This window comes from Tachyglossus aculeatus, chromosome 21 (genome assembly GCF_015852505.1).
Source record: "Tachyglossus aculeatus isolate mTacAcu1 chromosome 21, mTacAcu1.pri, whole genome shotgun sequence".
Classification (NCBI taxonomy): Eukaryota; Metazoa; Chordata; class Mammalia; order Monotremata; family Tachyglossidae; genus Tachyglossus; species Tachyglossus aculeatus.
The window spans coordinates 66674437-66699387 of NC_052086.1; the positions used below are offsets into that span (position 1 = coordinate 66674437).

General features: G+C 42.5%; 1 protein-coding gene across 1 annotated transcript in view; it reads right to left on the minus strand.

Annotated features, from left to right (window-relative positions):
* OTOA (otoancorin) overlaps positions 1–16491 on the minus strand; it is a 53372-nt gene extending 36881 nt beyond the window's left edge. Inside the window, exons 1-11 of the mRNA XM_038763239.1 lie at positions 16383–16491; positions 14526–14554; positions 14410–14440; positions 14270–14297; positions 10544–10631; positions 9999–10130; positions 9213–9448; positions 5575–5678; positions 4103–4203; positions 2020–2159; positions 746–869 (exon numbers count right to left, since the gene is read on the minus strand). Coding sequence (XP_038619167.1) covers positions 746–869; positions 2020–2159; positions 4103–4203; positions 5575–5678; positions 9213–9448; positions 9999–10130; positions 10544–10631; positions 14270–14297; positions 14410–14440; positions 14526–14554; positions 16383–16467 — 1098 coding nt within the window. The 5' untranslated portion in view covers positions 16468–16491. The remainder of the gene's footprint in view (positions 1–745; positions 870–2019; positions 2160–4102; positions 4204–5574; positions 5679–9212; positions 9449–9998; positions 10131–10543; positions 10632–14269; positions 14298–14409; positions 14441–14525; positions 14555–16382) is intronic.
* Positions 16492–24951: the final 8460 nt, after the last annotated feature.

Here is a 24951-nt window from a genome sequence, read left to right on the forward strand (position 1 = left end):
AAAGGCTGCCCTGCTAACACAATCGCTATCTGTCATTATCTGTGCTAAACTGACTGTGAGCCCACTGTTGGGTAGGGACCGTTTCTATATGTTGCCAAATTGTACTTCCCAAGCGCTTAGTACAGTGCTCTGCACACAGTACGCGCTCAATAAATACAATTGAATGAATGAATGAATGATGCGCTTTAATCACTCTATTAAGTACGGAGGGGAAAGGAACTATTTAATACTGTTGAAGTATTATCTCAAAGAGAGACAGATAAAAGAAACATCCTCATTAAAATTAAAGAATTCTATTGTAAAAGGGCACTAAAAGAAGAAGGTTATAAAGGGGGATGATTGGATAATCTTGCACTGCTTATTTGTGCTGTGTTTGCTCGAGCTCAGCCTCTAAAGTCCTGGCAGCTTTAGAACTTTTCTAGCCTTGGGGAGGGGTGATAAATGGATCCTCTGTGAGCCCAGACTACTGTCAGCAATGAGTTTTGGAGCCAATAAAGCTCCTCCTCAGCACGGAAATGAAGGCAGGGAGGTGTAATAGAGCTCTCCATATGTAAATGCCTCTTCCCTACCTTTTCCCTTAACCTATCAAGCAGTGTGCAGGGTCAAGAGGAAATAGTCTTTTCTGGGAAAGGTATAGTTCTCGGGTTTTCAATGCCCCATCACCTCTCCCAGAGCAAGGTAAGCTTTGGAGACTGGGAATTCTACTCTATGGAAAAGGGTGAGGATTTATGCATGGTGCTGGTACCTTCTGAACATCAGCTTGAAAACCTCTTAACTGGTTGCATTTGATCATCTGATGAAGTAAAACCTGGGCCACAGTGGCGTCGAGTTCCTCTAGGTCATCATAAAAACAAACCAGCAAGCCCAACCTGTAGGAGGAAATAGGGAACATAGCGAATCACAGGAAACGAACACCTAAAATTCACCAATTGAGAACCGCCAATTGAGACACTGAGCAATTAAAAAAGACTTGTCCGGACTGTTTGAGATTGTGGAACAGGTAGGAGATGCTGGAAAAATTATTCAGTCCCATCCATGCATGTATAGAGAGCCTTTTTGATCCCTTTGCCCATTGGATCTACCAGGTGCCATGTCTATAACCACATTACAGCCACTTTGCCAGATTAGGACTTCCCTGCTTGTGCCTAGTTTATTTGGTCAATTTTAAACTTTCCTTAAGACCAGTATTTTGGGAAGGGGCACCATTACTCACTGACATGACAACCTCACCTTCTATCTTGATTCTGCTTCCTCCAACCCACTACTTACTGCAGTTCCCCAGCTTGGAACTCCTTTCCAACCAAATGCACCAAACTACATCTTCAAAACCCTCCTAAAAACACACCTCCTCCAGGAAGACCTCCCCAATTAATTCATAATGCCCGAGCCACTTCAACCTAAGCAGACATCCTTTATCACCTATGTATGCTATTCCCATCCTCAGCCCATATTCACATATGTGTATTCAAAAGCATATTTAATGATTTAACTATTTCATTCTGATGCCTTCCCTGATTAAGTTCTTTCTCCCTACTCCCTCACCCTTCTGTGTCGCTTATACACTTCGATCTGTGCCCCTCGAAATTGTAAACTCCTTGTGGGCAGGGGATGCGTCTACCAACTCTGTTGTATTCTCCCAAGCACTTCGTACAATGCTCTGCACCCAATAAGTGCTCAATACCACTGACTGATTGATTCATTCAAATTACAATCTGTTATATCTTCACATTCTGCCTCCTATTCCCAAGATTTGTAAGTACTTGTTGCTACCCTTCTTCCCCATTAGATTTCAAGCTCCTTGAAGGCAGAAAACATGTGCTTGCTTATGTTGTACCCTTCTAAGCACTTTGTACAGTTCTTTGCACTCGGTAGCTGCTGAAAAAATATCATTAATTGGTAAGTGACTGATTTGATAAATGCGAAATGTTAAATAAATTAGGCTGCTTGCCTGCTGTCACTGCCTTAGCTTTTTTGTTTCTCAGGGAGTTTTCAGAGTGCTAAGAAACCCCTCATCCTTGCCTGTGTATGGTGGAGGTGTTTCTCACGTCGAAGCTTGAAGAACTGATTCTCTCCAAGAAAGCTTGAGCCAGCTCAGGTGTGATGTCATAAACTGTATCCAGTTGTTTGGTTGCATTGTCATAGCTAATGAACAAGCCAATCTAGTGGACAAAGATGAGACAGTAGGTCAGGAGGATTAAAAGATCATCATGCAGCACATTAGTTGCCCTTAATCTGATGGATGCCACATTATCTTCCGTCCCTGATGAACATATAAGAAGCAGATGATCTTATATCTCTCCAATCCCCTGCCTCATGACACCTTTCTCTGGATGTCAGAGGTTAAATCCCCATGACACAGGAGTATCTCAGGCCTATGGAAGGAAGTTACAAATGCAAGTCAGCTTCTATTCCTTGCCTCAGACTTCTTTAGCCCCACACAGGTGACACCAAAGCACCGGGCAAAAAGTGGTTGTGGCTGCAGCAGCAATAGCTTCTAGGGAGGAACAATCTCCCCACACCCACAATCCCAGGAAGTTTTATTACATGGGGAGAGACTTAAAGGGGCAGAGGAGTAGAAAGAGAGAGAAACTGCATTTGTCCTGCTTCCTGGGGCCTCCAGGCCCTAATTTCTCCATTAGCTGGAAACATTTGTTTTCTATCAGAATCCATCATCACCATCAAATAAACATTTGCAATGAGAATGCCATGGAGATAACAGTAATGGTTTCAGAGCCCTGTACCTATCACTAGCTGCACTTCTAATTCTACCTGAATAGTGCTTTGCACATAGTAAGCACTTAATAAATGTTATTATTATTATTATTATTACCTGGCTACTCTAAAGATAGCAGTTCATTTCATTCATTCATTCAATCAATCGTATTTATTGAGTGCTTACTGTGTGCGGAGCACTGTACTAAGCGCTTGGAAAGTACAAGTCGGCAACATATAGAGACGGTCCCTACCCAACAACGGGCTCACAATCTAGAATGGGGAGACAGACAACAAGACAAAACATGTAGACAGGTGTCAAAACAGTCAGAATAAATAGAATTATAGCTATATGCACATCATTAATAAAATAGAGTACTAAACATGTACAAGTAAAATAGAGTAATAAATATGTACAAATATATACAAGTGCTGTGGGGAGGGGAAGGAGGTAGGGCGGGGGGCAATGGGGAGGAGGAGAGGAAAAAGGGGGCTCAGTTTGATTGACAAAGAACACTTTAGATTTTACTAATCCCCAGACCTTTTCTCTCACCTTGCTGCTAGCCTGGTTTATTCGTGGCAATTCTCTATGACTGGCCAGACTGGGAGAAGAGTGAAGGGAGAAGAAAACCATTAACACCCTTAGCTGTCAGTCTGGTGGACTCCTGATTCACATGGCAACCCCCTGCCCCCCATAGCCTCGGGCTTAAATAGTAAGCTTCCAGCCAACCCTGAAATGATGACAAAAATAACTATTTTCAAAGCCTCCCTTTTAACTGAAAATGAGGCTACTTCCCTTTGTATTTTAAGAACCATTTAGACTGTAAACTCCCTGTGGCCAAGGAGATCATCTACCAACTCTCCCAAGCAACCGGTACAGTGTTCTGCCACTAACTGACTAAATAGATGCAGGTTTGGGATTATTTTTTATCAAAAAATTTTAGATTCATTTTAGGCAGTATAATTTTTTCAATTGTGAACCAGGTGTTAGGTGTAGAGCAAGTAGTTCATTGGATTTGTTATTCAGAAGTATTAAGCTGTTCTGAGGATTTTGTTAGGGGACTTGGAAAAATTTTAAATTGTAGTTTTCAGTCTTTTTAGCACAACTCCCTGAGCTGGTGTGCCCAACACACCTAGTCCTTTTTTCCACAACTCTCCACATTAAAGAGATAACTGAATCAGGTTTTCATAGTTTTTCTTTGATTCTTCATCTATAATTCAAATATGTATACATTTTATTTTTCATTTTGTTCTACATTGTTTTTGTTCAGTACACCTGACTGAGGGCTTACCAAACTAGGACATCATACTGCCTGATTGAGAAGCTCAGGTTTAGGTTTTGGCTCACACTACTGGTAAAGTGTGAATCTAATCAAAGGTTTCTACTTACTTCAACAGAACTGATTTTCATAATTTCTTCAATTGGGAGGTGAACCATGTATCTTCCCAAAATCCAAAGGTTTTCCGCACTGACCCAAGAGACGGAATCATCTGCCTCATTATGCAGTAAAAGAATACATCAGTGGAATTATACAAGTATGTAATAACAAATAGCATCTTTGTTGCCAATCCATCACAGATCTCTAAAATCTCAGATTCCTTCCATTTTTGGTACAAGGAGTTTATTTAGTTTACTGCCAAAGAATGATTTCATCATTGACAAATTGTTCACTGCCCCCAGAAAACCTCAAAACATTTAACAGCATAACAAGTGAGGCTATTGGCTTAAATAAAAAGGAGAAGCAGTGTGGTCTAGGGAAAAGAGCATGGAGGAGGCCGAGAACCTGGGTTCAATCTCAGCTCCACCACTTGCCTGCTGTGATGCTGGGCAAATCCCTCAACTTCTCTTGGCCTCAGTTACCTCATCTGGAATATGGGGATTAAGACTGAGAGCCCCACATGGGACTGGGTTCTACCTCATTCACTTGTAACTACTCCAGCACTTATTACAGTACCTGGTGCATAGTAAGCACTCAACAAATATTAAAAAATAAGTACATAAAATAAAAATAATTCCCCATCACAAAGATATGTCTATATCAGAATGTCTCTCAGTTGAATCTCAGGAAATTTTGAAAATTCCTTAAAGGTATCCAGCCCACAACAATCTAGAGATAAGTCTATTGAATCTGGCTCTGAGAAAGGAGCTGAAGGTCTAAATAATAATTAAGTGGCCTGAAATTTAACCAGATTTATATAAAGCTATTGGGTTATTTATGGACCACTGATATCATTGCTTATCAATACAACCAAACATAGCCATGTTTGAATAACATTGTTGAATTCTGTTCATTCAGCCAAAGTGGGTTGGTCAGCATTTGTGAGGGGAATTCAAATACTGCTGAAGGGGATTAAAATAATTTGCATTATCAGAGGGAGTTGAACTCACTTTTAGGTGATTTGGCTTTACAACAGTATTACTTTCTAGTAGAGAACTGACACTATTTAATGCACCTTCTTCAGTGAAGTGTTTACTCCTTTCCACTGGTTAGCTCTATTTTGCAAGAGAAGGCATATATGATTTTTCAAGTATGCCCAGGGTAATGTTGACACTGATTAATAATCCTCTGGCTCAAATTCACAGATCCCACTACCTGTTATTAGACAAGAGGAGACCCCAAAAAGGTAACAGTGCTGTCTACACAAGCAAAAATAATTAAGGTGCACATCAGACTCAACTACCCACAAAAAAGTGAGTCATTTTCTGGCACTGGAAGTTCTCAATAGTTTTCTAGTTCAGATCTGGACACACGCTTCTTTTCTAAATTGGACTGGCCCTAATTTAGGAAGATTAAAGCCCTCTCAGATTAAATTTGGCAAAGATAAGCACCTTTTCTACTTGTCATTCAAATGCCATCTTACCGCTAGCATTAGAAGATTTCTGCAAAATCTCCGTCATCCAGTAGTAGAGGGCTCTCTGCGTGTGTGCTGAGGTTTTGTCATATATGTCCTTGAACACTGAAGACCTAGATCAGACAACAGTGAATGTTCACAAAGAGATGCAGAGATTGCTGCTGTTTTAGCATTAAGGGGAGAGTGATCAGATCTTCCTCAGGAGGAGTGGGAAATAAAGGGGAAAACTTACCGGTTTCCCAACTTTCCTCTAGACTTGTAAGCTCGTTATGGACAGGGAATGTGTCTACTAATTCTGTCACATTGTACTCTCCCAAGATCTTAGTAGTGCTCAATAAATACAACCCCCCCACCAAAAAGCAAACATCCCAAAAAAACCAAACACCTCAAAAACACCTCTGTATAACCGAAGGGAGTTTTCCTTTTTCCTTCTTTATGTCTTCCTGTCACACAGATGTCCAAGTAGAACTGAATCCTGCCTCCTTTAACCTCATAGATCAACCCCACAGAGAGATGAGCCAGTTATGAATAATGCTGTTCTAGTAAACTTTCAGTAATATGGGAGAACAGATCCAGGAAGGGTTCGTATGGGGTGTAGCCAACAAAGACAATGCAAAGGGCAGTCTCCATTTGCTGCGGATGGTGCTGTAAACCCTGCAAGTGTCAAATTCATCTGGAAGGGACACAAACTACAAAAACTTAAACTAGGCTTGTGGTCAGTACTCAAACTTAACTAGCCCAGAGGGATAACCCAGTGATGAGGATAGAATCTCAGCAGCAGAGTTATGTCATCCAGTGTGAAAGATATAACATGTAAAACTCCTGCCTCTGGGGCAGGTTTTATACATTTGTGACCAGTCCAGGGATCTCTTGACCCTCAGAGACCAGATATGTTTTCTGCAGATAAGGGTGTCTAAGCCAGAGCAGCTGAGAGACAGAGCGGTATAAGCTTCTTATGGGCAAAGAAACAACTCTATTGCATGGTACTGTCTCAAGTGCTTAGTACAGTGCCCTGCATGCATTGAGCATTTAATAAATAATATTGATTGATTATTGATGGGAAAACAAAGCAAAAATATGAAAATATTCTATACGAAGGCTAGAAGCCCTAAAAATGAAATAGATGAAATCAGGAGCTAGTGGAGACCTTGATAGAATTGACATCTCTGAGACTTGGTAGTGGGGAAAAACCAACAATGAGACTCAGCTCTCCAAGGCTACAAACTCTGTAGAAAAGACCAGGTAAGTGTAGGGGCAGGGGTGGGACACTGCGTATGAGGGACAACATAAAAATCTTACCAGAAAAGGGGAGTGCTTTGGGATCCCTTTAGATAAGAATTCAGACCTTAAGAAAATATCATATTTGGAGGTGTTCTATAGACCACCTGATCAGGATAAAGACAGTGAGCAAGAAAAAGTTAGCTGAGATGGGGAGGACATCATAATATGGATGGTAGTAATAGTAGGAGACTTCAGACATCCTTACAAAGATTGACTGAAAAATGAACAGGAAGAGAAACAGTAGAAAGCCTTTTGAATAGGATAATTAACTGTTTTCTAGATCAGTTGGCTTGCCACTGCATTTAATTTTGAGTAGTGGACAGGAATTGGTCCACAATGTTTAAGTGGGAGAACAACTTTTGCAATTTAACATTCTTTCTGGGAGGAAACACCACAAAACAAAAGAAAGAAAGAAGGAAAGAAAATAAAGCTATTTAATTTTAGAAAATCAATTGTATTTATTGAGCGCTTACTGTGTGCAGAGCACTGTACTAAGCGCTTGGGAACTACAAGCTGGCAACATATAGAGACAGTCCCCACCCAACAGTGGGCTCACAGTCTAGAAGACAGTCTAAAAGGAAATTAAAAAAAAAATCTCCCAAATTAGCAGAGTTAAAAGGGGTAAATAAAACAAAATTAGTAGAAGAGGATAGTCCATAAAGTATCCATAAAAGTTCTCATACGCAAACAGACAAGTAGGTAGGCCCAAAAGTAGATCGAAGAGCATCAAACTAATAATACAAAATTCCTCAAAGGGGGAGAGAGAGCTTTCAGAAGTCAGTTAGGGAATCTGAGGTTGGGGGGGAATCCAATAACTATGGAGTTAAAGGAGAACTCAGGCATGAAAAGGAGATAGAAAAAAAAAACAAACTAAGGAATTCAATGAGACTTTTGGGTGAGAACATTTCTAGAGAGATTCCCAGGCTAAAATTATTCCTTTTTTCAGTTAAAGGAACTGGATGTTTTAGGCCAAAATGAATAAACTAAACAACAATACAATATCCCTCCTCAAATCCAACAATTACTCTCCCCTCCTTCAAAGCCTTATTGAAGGCACATCTCCTCCAAGAGGCCTTCCCAGACTAGGCACCCCTTCTTTCCTCTTTTCCCACTCCCTTCTGCATCACCCTGACAAGCTCCCTTTGTTCTTCCTCCCGCCCAGCCCGACAGCACTTATGTACATATCCATAATGAAGTTATTTGAATTGATGTCTGTCTCCCTCCTCTAGACTGTAAGCTTGTTGTGGGCAGGGTATGTGTCTGCTTATTGTTGTATTGTACTTTCCCAAGTGCTTAGTACCGTGCTCTGCACACAGTAAGTGCTCAATAAATAAGAATGAATGAATGAATGAGCTAGCATAGCCTAGTGGAAAGAGCATCATCATCATCAATCGTATTTATTGAGTGCTTACTGTGTGCAGAGCACTGTACTAAGCGCTTGGGAAGTACAAGTTGGCAACATATAGAGACAGTCCCTACCCAACAGTGGGCTCACAGTCTAAAAGGGGGAGAGAGAGAACAAAACCAAACATACTAACAAAATAAAATAAATAGAATAGATATGTAAATAAATAGAATAGATATGTAATAAGAGCATACATCTAGGATTCAGGAGACCCAAGTTCTAATTCTGACTCTGCCACTTGGCTGCTGTGTGACCTTGGAAAAGCCACTCAAATTATCTTTACCTCAATTTTATCATCTGTAAAATGGGGATAAAATACTTGTTCTTTCTCCTAGACTTTGAGCTCCTTGGGGACAGGGGCTGTACTCACTTTGATTATCTTGTATTACAGCACTCAGCACAGTGCTTAGCACATAATAAGGGCTTGATAAATGTCATTATTATTATTAATATTATGATCAGACTCTTAATTCTATGCATTGGGCATGGAGAAGGATCAAGGCCTAGTGGATAGAGCACGGGCCCGGGAGTCAGAAGGACCTGGGTTCTAATTCCATCTCTGCCACTTAACTGCTGTGAGACCGTGGGCAAGTCACTTCACTTCTCTGTGCCTCAGTGACCTCATCTGTAAAATGGGGATTAAGAGTGAGAGCCTCATAGGGGACTTGCACTATGTCCAAACCGATTAACTTGTTCCCATACCAGCACTTGGTACAATGCCTGAGAAATAGCGAGTGCTTAGCAAATATCATTAAAACAAGAACAAAACAGTCCTGGTTGGCAAGAGTCCAGCTGAAAGCAAATCAGTCCAGGGGCTGGGTTTCTGGATTTTACTCGCAGCCTATGCTTACAGTTACAGTTCAGTCCAACAAATCAACCTGCCTTTCCCCCATAGCTCAACCCAATTCTAAAATCTACCCCTTTGGGGTCTATCATCAAGAAGGAGATGATAGAGGCTCACAAGTTCTTGAAGGAGTCTTCCTGGAGATCACTGGGGAGGCTCCTGACAATCTCAGGCTGGAGATAGCTCACTGAGGATACCTTCAACAACTGGCTCAAAATATCCACACACTCAATGGAACTCAAAACCTGGAAACATTTCTCCAGAGTAATGAGGAACAAGGTGCGATTTCCTCCAGGGGTCTGCAGGACACGCTCTCTGATCTCTTCCAGGTCAATGACGATGTCTTCGAGCTCCTGTAGGAATCAGGAGAGAGTTGAACTGATTGATTAGCACGGTGAATAGGCTGGTGGGTAATTTTACTGAATGGTGTGAACATTTGAAGAAATATTCTTTCAGGAAACTCTAGAGGCATGCAATTCTAAACTCTCTCATTCTCCCCTTCCTCTCCAGTATTCAGACCATTTAACAACCCACCATTCAAATAACTGAACAGAAATACCACAGTTATATCTACATTACTATCATATCGGTGGATTTTCTTTGCCTCTAAAATGTTTAGCAAATGTTCTTGCCTTATGGGAGATGCCAGCCTGCAAGGGGAGGCCTCGATTTCCGTCCAGTGACTAGTTGGTCCTTCCAGCTCTAGTCAATGGCTCCAACCAACACATGTGTGTTTGGGGGTCGGGGGGGAGGAGAGTTGGAAAGGGATGGTTATGGTGTGTGTCTCTGTGTGTGCTCATACCCACTAGATCTTAAGCAAAGGAGGGTTTCTCCAGATTCCGAAGGCCTGACCCCTTAAAGCCTGGCTCCTCTTTCTCGCTGGGTTTATAGCATCACTCTTACCAAGCGTCCCTTCTTGTTATCGAAGAGACTCTTCATGGCAGTTTGGAACTGCTGGTGATCTGTCTGCCGGAAATCTGCCAGCAACTGATGGGGCTGGTACAAAAGGTGCTCTAGGTAGCTTTTCATAGCAACCTTGAGTCCAAGAAAAAAAAACAATCACGCAATTAATATCATTAACTGAGTGTCCACTCTAGGCAGAGAACACTTTATTTGGGGGGCACTGGAAGCATCTTCTAGCTACCAGACAAGCCTTTGTTTAGAGAAACTACAAAACAGTCGTTGGAACTAGCCAGGCTCTCAGGAACATCATAAACCCAGAAGCCTCTTGTTGCTACTCTCTCATATCACCTTTGCCAAATAATGAAGCCCTTCTGAGGCGGGCAAGGCCTAATTAAAGTTAAATATTTCCGGGGTGGGGGAACCATAGGCTTTTGAGCGGAAAAGCACTTAGAGAAATCTTACTAGCAACAGAAACAACTCTGCATATTATTAGCAACGAAATGTGAATACTGATTACTATTATAGGGGGATACATATGAACCAACCTGCAGGCTGCTTACTGTAAAGGCAACATTCTGAGACTGCAAAAAAGACATGACTTTCTGTGACACGTCTGCCGTCCACACATTAGAACTATAATAGGAAAGAGAAGAGGAGAAGTCACAAGTGAACTAATTGATGGCTTGGTGGAAAGAGCACGGGCTTGGGGGTCAGAGGTCACGGGATCTAATCCTACCTTTGCGACATGTCTGCTGTGTGACCTTGGGCAAATCACTTAACTTCTCTAAGCCTCAGTTACCTCATCTGTACAATGGGGATTAAGACTGTGAGTCCCACGTGGGACAACCGGATCACCTTGTATCTCCCCCAGGGCTTAGAACAGTGCTTCGCACATAGTAAGTGCTTAATAAATGCCATTATTATTATTATTATTGATTACTGCCAATTATCAGTGGAAAGAGCACAGTCCCAGGAGTCAGAGGGCCAGGGTTCTAATCCCGGCTCTGCCACCTGCCTGCTGTGTGACCTTGGACAAGTTACTTCATTTCTCTTTGCCTGTTACCTCGTCTGTAAAATGGGGATTAAATCCTCCTCCCTGTGACAGACTGGGAGGCCCATGTGGGACAGGGGATGTGTCCAACAAGAGCAGCTTGTATCTACCCCAGTACTTAGTACAGGCACATAATAAACACTTAATCCCATAAAAAAAAGATCGATTGCAGTCAGAGTGGCTAATAAGCATCATAAGGAGAGGAGCCGGGTGGAGGGGAAATGCTGATGAGCTGGGAGGTGTCCAAAAGGTAGAGCAAGAGGGAAAAGGAATATGAACCAACTGGATAAACATTTCCTGGATCACTGAGAATTGGTTGTATTGGGGCCTTTGTTTTCCCTCAGTTACTTCTCAGCGCAGCCATGTTTGCTGCACTGCTGTGTAAAGCAGGAATCAATCAATCAGTCGTATTTATTGAGCGCTTACTGTGTGCAGAGCACTGTACTAAGCGCTTGGGAAGTACAAGCTGGCAACATATAGAGACAGTCCCAACCCAACAGTGGGCTCACAGTCTAGAAGGGGGAGACAGAGAACAAAACCAAACATACTAACAAAATAAAATAAATAGAATAGATAGGTACAAGTAAAATAAATAAATAGAGTAATAAATATGTACAAACATATATACATATATACAGGTGCTGTGGAGAAGGGAAGGAGGTAAGATGCAGGGGATGGAGAGGGGGATGAGGGGGAGAGGAAGGAAGGGGCTCAGTCTGGGAAGGCCTCCTGGAGGAGATGAGCTCTCAGTAGGACCTTGAAGGGAGGGGGGGAAGGGAGGAAGAGAGCTAGCTCTTGTTGTTGTTGTTCTCTTAGGAACAACATGACCTCTTTCCTGTCGAGATACAATAAGGCCAGCCCCATCTCCTCTATGCCCCCATGTATTCCCAGCCCTTCCCCCTCCCAACGTCTCTGCCCTAACCCTTTACACATGGTGAATCCTACCTTCACAACTCTCTGGTCCCCCCCATCCTTCCTTCCATTATTCCTTTTCCACCACTGTCATTTTCATGCCTTGAGGTTCCTGTTGCAGCCAACTAGCCAGGGTGGGATGTGGAATTGGCAGGCTGTGGAAGGGAGGAAGTGCCTGTCAGCTTCCTCTGGCCCCACCTTGGACCTCCTCTCCCACCTCGGTCCTCCTCCCCCGCTGCCTTGCAGCCCACAAAGGCAGGAAAAGCAAGTTGTGGAAGGGGTCAGTGACTGCTGAGGCAGCAAGGTCCCTGATGGAACGCTGCAAAGGTAGTGACTGTTAAAAAAATGAATTAAGTTTAAAAAAATAGAAATAAAATACTCAGGACATGAGGAAACCAAGGAAATGTAGGGGCAATTTCAGGATGTGGGGAGCGGGGCCCAGAAACACAGGACTGGGAATTCACAAAAACAGAAGCTGGAGCAATAAAGCAATAATCACTTTATGAGGAAGAGATTTTGACTACTCTGATGTGAAACTTTTACTCCTTTGTTAGAATATAATTTCTCCTGAGGACAAATCCTTGATACTGCTGCCTCGGGCCAATTAATATGGAAATCTGACTTTGAAATGCCCTTCCCAGTAAGTATGGCCTTTGGTGCCCAGAATGGCCTGGGCTTCGGGCCCCAGAAGCCCGAATGAAGGGTCACACTTCATGCTTATAACAACTGAGAATATTTTCATCTGGGGTTGAAAGGTTGACAGGAGCACTGTACCTTGTAAGGTATGTCTTCATATACCTCTTACTTGCATTTTTTCTTAAACAAGGTTGTTCCACCTATGTCCAACCCATTTGAAGAGAGGTGGATCAATGAGAGGCTGGGAGAAGAGGTGTTGTCATATGTATTACCTGCCTATTCTTCTGCAAAGGCAACTGACTATATTAGGCTGGACAAACTCACCGTGCTGGTGTTCCCTGCCCTGCTCTGCCTCACAGGAGGTGAATCTGGAGACAGGTAATCACTGGGGCAGAATCCATAGGTCAGACCTGGCCCCTTCATTCATTCATTCAATCGTATTTATTGAGCGCTTACTGTGTGTAGAGTGCCATACTAAGCACTTGGGAACTACAAGTCGGCAACATAAAGGACAGTAAAGAGGGGAAAAAAGGAAGACTAAAAAGAGAAAGGGCAAGAAAGAGAAAATCCCGGAAAGGGGAAAGAAGGAAACAAGAATGGGGATGGTAAAAATAAAATTAGAGCTGACAAGGGAGAGAAACAACAAAGATAATGATACAGCATAGTAGGATATTCACGAGAAAATAGGACACAAAGATGAGGAGGAGAATTTGACACAAGTAAGCGTGAAAGGGTAGAAAAGAAAAAGTAAGGAGAGAGAGGATGAGAAGAGGAAGCAATAGAGAAAGAAATGGGGAAATGGAAGATGTAAGGGAGTAAGGAGACTGGTAAATTAAAGAGGACAGGTGGGAGAAAGTGCACGGATAATTGTATTGGAGAACATCAGTTGTCTTGGAAAAGTGAGATAGTAAGGGGCTATGTGGGTGACTAGGTAGGCAATTGGTAGGAGGGCTTTTAAAATTCATTCGCTCAATCAATCTTATTTATTGAGCATTTCCTGTGAGAAGAGCACTGTACTAAGCACTTGGGAGAGTATGATTCGATAATAAACAAATTCCCTGCCCAAAACAAGCTTACAGTTTAGAGTGGAGGAGACAGGCATTAATAGAAAAAAAAATTACAGATATGTACACAAGGGCTATGGGGCTGGCAGGGGCGCAGAAAAGAGGAGCAAGTCAGGGAGATGAAGAAGAGAGTGAAAGAAGAGGAAAGAGGGAGCTAGTCAGGGAAGGCCTCCTGGAGGAGATGTGTCCAATATATGTGCATGTATATATCTAGATATACAGATGTATTATATATCTATTCACAGACACACACACATACGTATTTTGATGAATTCCTAAGAAATCTGAATCTTCTCTTTCTCCTCCAATTCTTCCTGCAAATATCCCATTGGCCTAGGATAAGACTTCCTGAAACACTTTTCCTCAGGAAAAACAAATTGCAAAACCTCTGCTTAAAGAAAATAACAAATGAACCTGAAGTCCTGTGATTTCTCTAAACCCTATCGAGACAAGGAGATGGACTAAGGGGCTCCTACTTTTTGGAGTCTATGATCCTAATATATAGCTATTTTTATTTAAACTATCTTAAGATCCACACTATCATAAGCCACTTGAACTTTCCACAACCAGAGTCCCTGCCCTTGGGACACTTATATTGGAAATATTACCTCTGAAATTGGATGAGGTCAAGAAGAGCTGTACAAGGAAATAAAACAGAAAGACACCTTTAAAAATGAATTTCCAAGAGGACCATGAGGCATTACATTTGAAATTATTATGAAAAGCAAAGTCATAGTTTATGTATTACCATTCAGATATCTTCCATCTATTATGTCATCCTAAAAGGCATAAAAGGATCAAGTTTAACACCAAGAAGTTCTAAGATTGAGTACATTTTTTTGTTTTAAAAAATGAAATACTCACTGTCATTTTTTGCAATAATGGAGGCAAATCTGAAAGAAATCCAATAAATGAATAAGTAACTAAAATTGGATGATTTCTTCTAAGGCAAAAGTACTTTAAATGAAGAGATGAGTGATGTACAAAGGGAAATTTTAATGGCACATAATAGTGATTACCAATCATAATATACCTGAAAACATTCCTACTGGCGTACATTTAAAATGACCCTAAAAACTAATACTGATAGTCTCCTTCCCGCTGTGTTCCCAACTCCCCATCCTCCTCCTTCTGCATGCATTTCTCAGCACACACACACACACACACACAAACACATCCCAAGCCATGTCATCCCACCATTCATTTTAGCACTTCCGTCCATGAATTCATCCTTTGCATTTTATATATACTCTGCTTATTCATCCTTCACTTTATTCTTCTATCCCCCTTTCCTTACTCCTGATATTCTTTCCCAGAGTCTGACCCACACCCCCATTGTGGAGGTTTGAAACAACCAGAAGGAAGAGTGTGCTTTCCGGGACCCGGCAATCAGTAGGTTTCTGATCAAAGAATAGGCTAGGGCGGACCGACAGGAATTCAGAAAAGAGTTGGCTAACATGGACAATGAAGACTGCAGCAGTTACCAAGTTGGCTGTACTAGTAATTGCCTGCTGTTCTCTGGCATTACAGCATAACATAGACACTATAGCTGAACATGGGTTTTGTGCATTTTGCCACGTCCTGCACCACTGTCTTCCTACTTCCTTGTTCACCCACTGCCTAATCAATCAATCACTCAATCAATGGTAATTATTGAGCACTTATAATGTGCAGAGTATTGTTCTAAGCACTTGGGGGAATACAACAGGATTAGCAGAAACCTTCGCTTTGATAATGAGCTTACAGTCTAAAGGGAAATAGACAGTATCAGTAAATAAGTCATTTACAATACATAATTTAAAAAGGGATGTACATAAATGCTGTGGGGTTGGGGTGGGGCGAATATCAGATGCCCAAAGGTCACAGATCTAAATACATAGACGACGCAGAAGGGAGAGCAAGCTGGGGAAAGGGAGTTTAATCAGGGAAGGCCTAAGTGAGATGTCACCTAAGCAGAACCATGACTGGCAGGGACAAAGGCATGCAAGTGGTGTGACACAAACCACAGACACAATAAGTAATTCCTCTGTGAAGATTCCGAGACCTGGAATACAGGTGACTGGACCCAGGCTTGGCCATCTTTTATGACAGAAGCCCATAATAATAATAATAATAATAATAATAATAATAATAATAATAATAATAATAATAATAGCATTTATTAAGCGCTTACTATGTGCAAAGCACTGTTCTAAGCACTGGGGCGGTACAAGGTGATCAGGTTGTCCCACGTGGGGCTCACAGTCTTAATCCCCATTTTACAGATGAGGTAACTGAGGCACAGAGAAGTGAAGTGACTTGCCCAAAGTCACACAGCTGACAATTGGTGGAGCCGGGATTCGAACCCTTGACCTCTGACTCCAAAGCCCGGGCTCTTTCCACTGAGCCACGCCCAGAACTGAGAACAGTGCTCAACACATAGTAAGCACTTAATACAATAATAATTACTTTTGCTATTCCAGTTATGTCTTTATCCTTCCTCCTGTTCCCACTACTTGAAAATAATTTGTCTGTCTTCCTCTTTCAAGACTGTAAATTTCTTGAGGGCCGGACCCTAGCTTTTACCTCTATTGTTCTCTCCCAAGAATTTAGCATAGGGCTCAGGAAACAGTAGGTCCTCAATAAATGCTAATGACGATGAAGAAGACTTCAGCCCAATGCAATTTAGTATTACTGGAGTTTCCCAATCCAATGAGGAATTGTTTCTCCCTCAGCTCCTACCTTGCCTGGAATTTGGAGATTTCACAACTGCTACTGCATGGCTCAAGAAGAACAGCAAAAAATAAATCCTGAGTTCCTGGGACATTCTTTTTGTTTGTTTGTTTATTTGGGCTAGCAGATCCTGAAAAGAAGAAAACAAAAAGGCAAAAATAAGGACAATAAGACTATACTATCCTTAAACTTTTATGGTGATAAATACTGTGGTTTGGTTTGGGACATTGTATTTTCTGAGTTAATCTCTCCATGTATGCTCTTCCCTAGAACTGGACAATCCTGTGTAGTATGCACTTTCTTTTTTTGATTATGTATGGGGGTGAAGATATATATACATACTGTTTAAATTTGGCCTATATAGGATCATAAAATCCAAGGAAGGGACCATGAGAAATACTTTAATCCATCCCTTTGCCCCCAGGAAAGTGGAGCACCCTACCTAATCCCTCTCACGTGAGGAAGTTATTCTAATTTCTAAATCCTTTTTTAAAATGGTATTTGTTAAGTGCTTACTATGTGCTGGCACTGTACTAAGCACTGGGTTAGATACAAGCTAATTAGACCAGTCCGTGTCGCATATGGGGCTCACAGTGTTATCCCCATTTTACAGATTAAGTAGCTGAAGCCCAGAGAGGTTAATTGACTTGCCCAAGATCACACAGCAGACAAGTGGCGGATTCAGATTAGAACCCAGGTCCTTTTGACACCCAGGTCTATCCTATATCCACTGTCACACTGCTTCAGAGATGGAGCTCGTAGGACCTCCCTTGGTCACTCTTTTCAGACCCTCTGCAAATAACTTCTAGTATTTCTCTTCCATTCCATTTCTGAAACTATTATGTTCATTTTACTGCAATTCTTATTGCAGTCGTGGAAGTTAAAAGATATGGCAAGTGGCATATGCCGAAGTAATCAAAAACCTTTTCTCTGATTTCTAAGGACACTTCTACAAATCTAGATCATAAACCTGACAGGGAACTAAAATCTTAGAGGGTAAAGAAAGGAACTGAAACTTTGGAAGACTTTTTGTCTCTTTCTCTTGTCGAGACTGCACAGATTCCCTTGGTCACCTGTTCCGTAGGGCTCTCCACAGGGCATCTGTCCCATGCAGAAATATCCAATTTCCCAAACAATGAGGTTTCTTGTGTTTGTTGCTGCCTTCTCCCTATTAACTTTACAGGTGAGGTCTGAAATTACACTAGCAAATCATTCTTACTGCTCTTTACTGGGCATAATGTATTCATTCAAACGAAACCCAACAGATCACCCAGGATAAGATTGAGTTTAATAAAAAGCACTTCCAATCATTCCAGGCCAGCAAATGCACTGGAATGGGGCTGAGAGGGTAAATGAAACAACCTGGTCATTAAATGGCCTCATTTAATAATAGGTTTTGCCTGGTGAAAATATCTTTTAAAAAATGAATGGAACAATTATTTTCCATATCAATGCAATCTGATTTACATAAAAACTGTTTCTCATATAGCTACAATGTTGAAAATGATTGCATACTTGGAGGTATGGGGATGTTCGCACTAAGGGCCCATTTTTGCGTTCTTTGTCACAGGCTGAAAAAGCCGGGGTAATTTACCTAGGGAACCACCTCGTAGTCAAGGACCACCTTATTGGAAAAATCTTTCCCACTTCACACCCTCAAGACATAGGTTCGCCTCTCATATTTACACTTCCAAAAAGCATATTAAAACCTCTCGACTTTCCACACCTGCGAGCGGCAGTGCTGAAACAAACTGGAGAAGCAGGTTTTTGAGAGAATTTTGTTGGGCTTCATTTTACTTCAAGTAAGACTATGGGAATCCTTGGAAGTGAGGGCCACTGGGGCCTTTTACCCTACAGGGCTGAGAAGGGCCCAGGGCCCGTTCCTTCCTATTTTAGGAAATGATGATGATATTTGTTACGCGCTTACTCTGTGCCAAGTACTGTTCTAACCACTGGGGTAGATACAAGGTAATCAGGTTGCCCCACATGGGGCTCCCTGTCTTAAACCCCATTTTACAGATGAGGTAACTAAGGCACAGACAAGTGACTTGCCCCAAGTCACATGGCTGATTAGTGGCAGAGTCAGGATTAGAACCCAAGACCTCTGATTCCCAAGTCCGTGCTCTTTCCACTAAGCCACGCTGCTTCTCTATGGTGGGTTCTAACTATCCAGCGCTTAGAACAGTGCTTGGCACATAGTAAGCACTTAAGAAATACCAACATTATTATTATTATTGAAGGCAGGTGACCCCGGGGCCACCTGTGGCTGCAGGTCTCTGCCCCTGGGCCACTGAGCCAGTTGTTGGGTAGGGACCGTCTCTATAGGTCGCCGACTTGTACTTCCCAAGGGCTCAGTACAGTGCTCTGTACACAGTAAGCGCTCAATAAATACGATTGAATGAATGAATGCCTGATGACTCTCATTACCCGCCATTCCTGACAGTCTTCATTCCTCCTAAGGAACCAGCAGCCCCTTCCCTGGGAAACACAAGGGCCGCTCAGGGCCCCCTCCTCAACTCTCCTGGGGGAGAGTGAAGCTTCCCTCCTTCCTCTCCCCATCCCTGTCTTCCCCTTCATTCATGCATTCAATCGTATTTATTGAGCGCTTACTTTCATTCATTTCATTCAATCGTACTTATTGAGCGCTTACTGTGTGCAGAGCACTGTACTAAGCATTTGGGAAGTCCAAGTCGGCAACATATAGAGACGGTCCCTACCCAACAGCGGGCTCACGGTCTAGAAGGGGGAGACAACCAACAAAACAAAACATATTGACAAAATAGAATATGTACAAATACAATAGAGTAATAAATACGTACAAACATTCATTCATTCATTCATTCCATTGTATTTATTGAGCGCTTACTGTGTGCAGAGCATTGTACTAAGCACTTGGGATGTACAAGTTGGCAACATATAGAGATGGTCCCTACCCAACAGTGGGCTCACAGTCTAGAAGGGGGAGACAGACAACAAAACATATTGACAAAATAGAATATGTACAAATACAATAAATAGAGTAATAAATACATACAAACATTCATTCATTCAATCGTATTTATTGAGCGCTTACTGTGTGCAGAGCATTGTACTAAGCGCTTGGGATCTTACCCCCATCTTACCTCCTTCCTTTCCCCACAGCACTTGTATATATGTATATATGTTTGTACATATTTATTACTCTTTATTTTACTTGTACATATCTATTCTATTTATTTTATTTTGTTAGTTAGGGACCGTCTCTATATGTTGCCAACTTGTACATCCCAATCAATCGATCAATCGTATTTATTGAGAGCTTACTGTGTGCAGAGCACTGTACTAAGCGCTTGGGCTGTCCAAGTTGGCAACAGATAGAGACAGTCCCTACCCAACAGCGGGCTCACAGTCTAGAAAGGGGAGACAGACAACAAAAAATATTGACAAAATAGAATATGTACAAATACAATAGAGTAATAAATACATACATTCATTCATTCCATCGTATTTATTGAGCGCTTACTGTGTGCAGAGCATTGTACTAAGCACTTGGGATGTCCAAGTTGGCAACATCTAGAGACTGTCCCTACCCAACAGCGGGCTCACAGTCTAGAAGGGGGAGACAGACAACAAAACATATTGACAAAATAGAATATGTACAAATACAATAGAGTAATAATACGTACAAACATTAATTCATTCAATCATATTTATTGAGCGCTTACTGTGTGCAGAGCATTGTACTAAGCGCTTGGGATGTACAAGTTGGCAACATATAGAGACAGTCCCTACCCAACAGAGGGCTCACGGTCTAGAAGGGGGAGACAACCAAACATATTGACAAAATAGAATATGTACAAATACAATAAAGAGTAATAAATACATACATTCATTCATGCCATCGTATTTATTGAGCGCTTACTGTGTGCAGAGCATTGTACTAAGCGCTTGGGATGTACAAGTTGGCAACATATAGAGACGGTCCCTACCCAACAGCGGGCTCACAGTCTAGAAGGGGGAGACAGAGAACAAAACCAAACATATTGACAAAATGGAATATATACAAATACAATAAATACAACAGAGTAATAAATACATACAAACATTCATTCATTCATTCCATCGTATTTATTGAGCGCTCACTGTTTGCAGAGCATTGTACTAAGCGCTTGGGACGTCCAAGTTGGCAACATATAGAGACGGTCCCTACCCAACAGCGGGCTCACAGTCTAGAAGGGGGAGACAGACAACAAAGCAAAGCATATTGACAAAACTGAATATGTACAAATACAATAAATACAATAGAGTAATAAATACATACAAACATTCATTCATTCAGTCAATCGTATTTATTGAGCGCTTACTGTGTGCAGAGCATTGTACTAGGCGCTTGGGATGTCCAAGTTGGCAACATATAGAATATGTACAAATACAATAGAGTAATAAAAACGTACAAGCATATATACAGGTGCTGTGGGGAGGGGAAGGAGGTAAGGCGGGGGGGAGGGGATGGGGAGACGGGGGCTTCCGACCCTCCCCCCCCGGGGGCTCCCCGAATCTAGGCCCTGAAGGTCCGGAGTTGCCCCCTCGCCCCCCCAAAGGGCCCTTAGAGGGGAAGGGGGCCTCGGGCCTTGACCCCAAGGCGGCCACTCCCCTTTCCACCGGGGCTCGGCCCCCTCCAGCAATCAATCAATCAATCAATCGTATTTATTGAGCGCTTACTGTGTGCAGGGCACTGTACTAAGTGCTTGGGAAGTCCAAATTGGCAACATATAGAGCCAATCCCTACCCACCAGTGGGCTCACAGTCTAAAAGATTGGGCTCACAGTCTAAAAGCAATCAATCGTATTTCTTGAGCGCTTACTGTGTGCAGGGCACTGTACTAAGCGCTTGGGAAGTCCAAGTTGGCAACATATAGAGCCCCCAGCGGGCTCCCAGTCTAGAAGGGGGAGGCAGACAACCAAACCAAACAAGCCTACTGGAGCAGCCCCTTCCCTGGGAAACACAAGGGCCGCTCAGGGCCCCTTTCCTCAACTCTCCTAGGGGAGAGTGAAGCTTCCCTCCTTCCTCTCCCCATCCCTGTCTTCCCCTTCCTTCCTCTCCCCATCCCTGTCTTCCCCTTCCTTCCTCTCCCCATCCCTGCCTTCCCCTTCCTTCCTCTCCCCATCCGTCTTCCCCTTCCTTCCTCTCCCCATCCCTGTCTTCCCCTTTCTTCCTCTCCCCATCCCTGTCTTCCCCTTCCTTCCTCTCCCCATCCCTGTCTTCCCCTTCCTTCCTCTCCCCATCCCTGTCTTCCCCTTCCTTCCTCTCCCCATCCCTGTCTTCCCCTTCCTTCCTCTCCCCATCCCTGTCTTCCCCTTCCTTCCTCTCCCCATCCCTGTCTTCCCCTTCCTTCCTCTCCCCATCCCTGTCTTCCCCTTCCTTCCTCTCCCTATCCCTGTCTTCCCCTTCCTTCCTCTCCCCATCCCTGTCTTCCCCTTCCTGCATGCATTAAATCGTATTTATTGCAAAAGGGGCAGCCTCACCTTTCTGGTGCCCGTTGTGGCAGCACGGCAAGGAGCCTGGCACGAAGTGGAGGGCCGGCAGGGTGGCACGGAGCCCGAAGGGGCAGGGCCTGGGACACACCAGAGCCCTGTTTGGCCGCCCCCGGTGCACGACGTTGTAGACGACCCCAGAGCCCCGGGCCAACCCCCTGCGCTCTGCAGGGCTCCACCTAATCCTGCCCCTTTCCACGAAGCACCCTCCCACCATCACCATCGTCCTTAATTCATTCAATCATCATCATCATCAATCGTATTTATTGAGCGCTTACTGTGTGCAGAGCACTGTACTAAGCGCTTGGGAAGTACAAATTGGCAACATCTAGAGACAGTCCCTACCCAACAGTGGGCTCACACTCTAAAAGGGGGAGACGGAGAACAAAACCAAACATACTAACAAAATAAAATAAATAGAATAGATATGTACAAATAAAATAGAGTAATAAATATGTACAAACATATATACATATATACAGGTATATCGTATTTCAATCGTATTTATTGATGATGATTCATTCATTCAATAGTATTTACTGAACGCTTACTGTGTGCAGAGCACTGTACTACTACTAATAATAATGATGGCATTTGTTAAGCACTTACTATGTGCAAAGCATCATCATCATCATCATCAATCGTATTTATTGAGCGCTTACTGTGTGCAGAGCACTGTGCTACTACTAATAATAATGATGGCATTTGTTAAGCGCTTACTATGTGCAAAGCATCATCATCATCAATCGTATTTATTGAGCGCTTACTGTGTGCAGAGCACTGTACTACTACTAATAATAATGATGGCATTTGTTAAGCGCTTACTATGTGCAAAGCATCATCATCATCAATCGTATTTATTGAGCGCTTACTGTGTGCAGAGCACTGTACTAAGCGCTTGGGAAGTCCAAATTGGCAACATCTAGAGACAGTCCCTACCCAACAGTGGGCTCACAGTCGAAAGGGGGGAGACGGAGAACAAAACCAAACACACTAACAAAATAAAATAAATAGAATAGATAGGTACAAATAAAATAAATAAATAAATAAATAGAGTAATAAATATGTACAAACATATATACATCATCATCATCAATCGTATTTATTGAGCGCTTACTATGTGCAGAGCACTGTACTAAGTGCTTGGGAAGTACAAATTGGCAACATATAGAGACAGTCCCTACCCAACAGTGGGCTCACAGTCTAAAAGGGGGAGACGGAGAACAAAACCAAACATACTAACAAAATAAAATAAATAGAATAGATATGTACAAATAAAATAAATAAATAAATATAATAATAAATATGTACAAACATATATACATATATACAGGTATATCGTATTTCAATCGTATTTATTGATGATGATTCATTCATTCAATAGTATTTACTGAGCGCTTACTGTGTGCAGAGCACTGTACTACTACTAATAATAATGATGGCATTTGTTAAGCGCTTACTATGTGGAAAGCATCATCATCATCAATCGTATTTATTGAGCGCTTACTGTGTGCAGAGTACTGTACTAAGCGCTTGGGAAGTACAAATTGGCAACATCTAGAGACAGTCCCTACCCAACAGTGGGCTCACAGTCTAAAAGGGGGAGACGGAGAACAAAACCAAACATACTAACAAAATAAAATAAATAGAATAGATATGTACAAATAAAATAAATAAATAAATAAATAGAGTAATAAATATGTACAAACATATATACATCATCATCATCAATCATATTTATTGAGCGCTTACTATGTGCAGAGCACTGTACTAAGCGCTTGGGAAGTACAAATTGGCAACATATAGAGACAGTCCCTACCCAACAGTGGGCTCACAGTCTAAAGGTATATCGTATTTCAATTGTATTTATTGATGATGATTCATTCATTCAATAGTATTTATTGAGCGCTTACTGTGTGCAGAGCACTGTACTACTACTAATAATAATGATGGCATTTGTTAAGCGCTTACTATGTGCAAAGCGTCATCATCATCAATCGTATTTATTGAGCGCTTATTGTGTGCAGAGCACTGTACTACTACTAATAATAATGATGGCATTTGTTAAGCGCTTACTATGTGCAAAGCATCATCATCATCAATAGTATTTATTGAGCGCTTACTGTGTGCAGAGCACTGTACTACTACTACTAATAATGATGGCCTTTGTTAAGCGCTTACTATGTGCAAAGCAGCATCATCATCATCATCAATCGTATTTATTGAGCGCATACTGTGTGCAGAGCACTGTACTAAGCGCTTGGGAAGTACAAATTGGCAACATATAGAGACAGTCCCTACCCAACAGTGGGCTCACAGTTCTAAGCGCTGGTGGGGGGGAGACAATGTGATCAAGTTGTCCCACGGGGGGCTCACGGTCTTCATCCCCATTTTTACAGATGAGGGAACTGAGGCTCGGAGAAGCGAAGTGACTTGCCCAAGGTCACACAGCAGACTTGTGGCAGAGCCAGGATTCGAACCCATGACCTCTGACTCCAAAGCCCGGGCTCTTTCCACTAAGCGCTTGGGAAGTCCAAGTTGGCAACATCTAGAGACGGTCCCTACCCAACAGCGGGTTCACAGTCTATAAGGGGGAGACAGAGAACAAAATATATTAACCAAAATAAGAGAACAAAACATATTAATAAAATAAAATAAATAGAATAAATATGTACAAATAAAATAAATAGAGGAATAAATACGTACAAACATATATACAGGTGCTGTGGGGAGGGGGAGGAGGTAAGGCGGGGGGATGGGGAGGGGGAGGAGGGGGAGAGGAAGGAGGGGGCTCAGTCTAGGAAGGCCTCCTGGAGGAGGTGAGCTCTCAGTAGGGCTTTGAAGGGAGGAAGAGAGCTAGCTTGGCGGATGGGCAGAGGGAGGGCATTCCGGGCCAGGGGGAGGACGTGGGACGGGGGTCGACGGTGGGACAGGTGAGAATGAGGCACAGTGAGGAGGTTAGTGGCAGAGGAGCAGAGGGTGCGGGCTGGGCTGGAGAAGGAGAGAAGGGAGGTGAGGTAGGAGGGGGCGAGGGGATGGACAGCCTTGAAGCCCAGGGTGAGGAG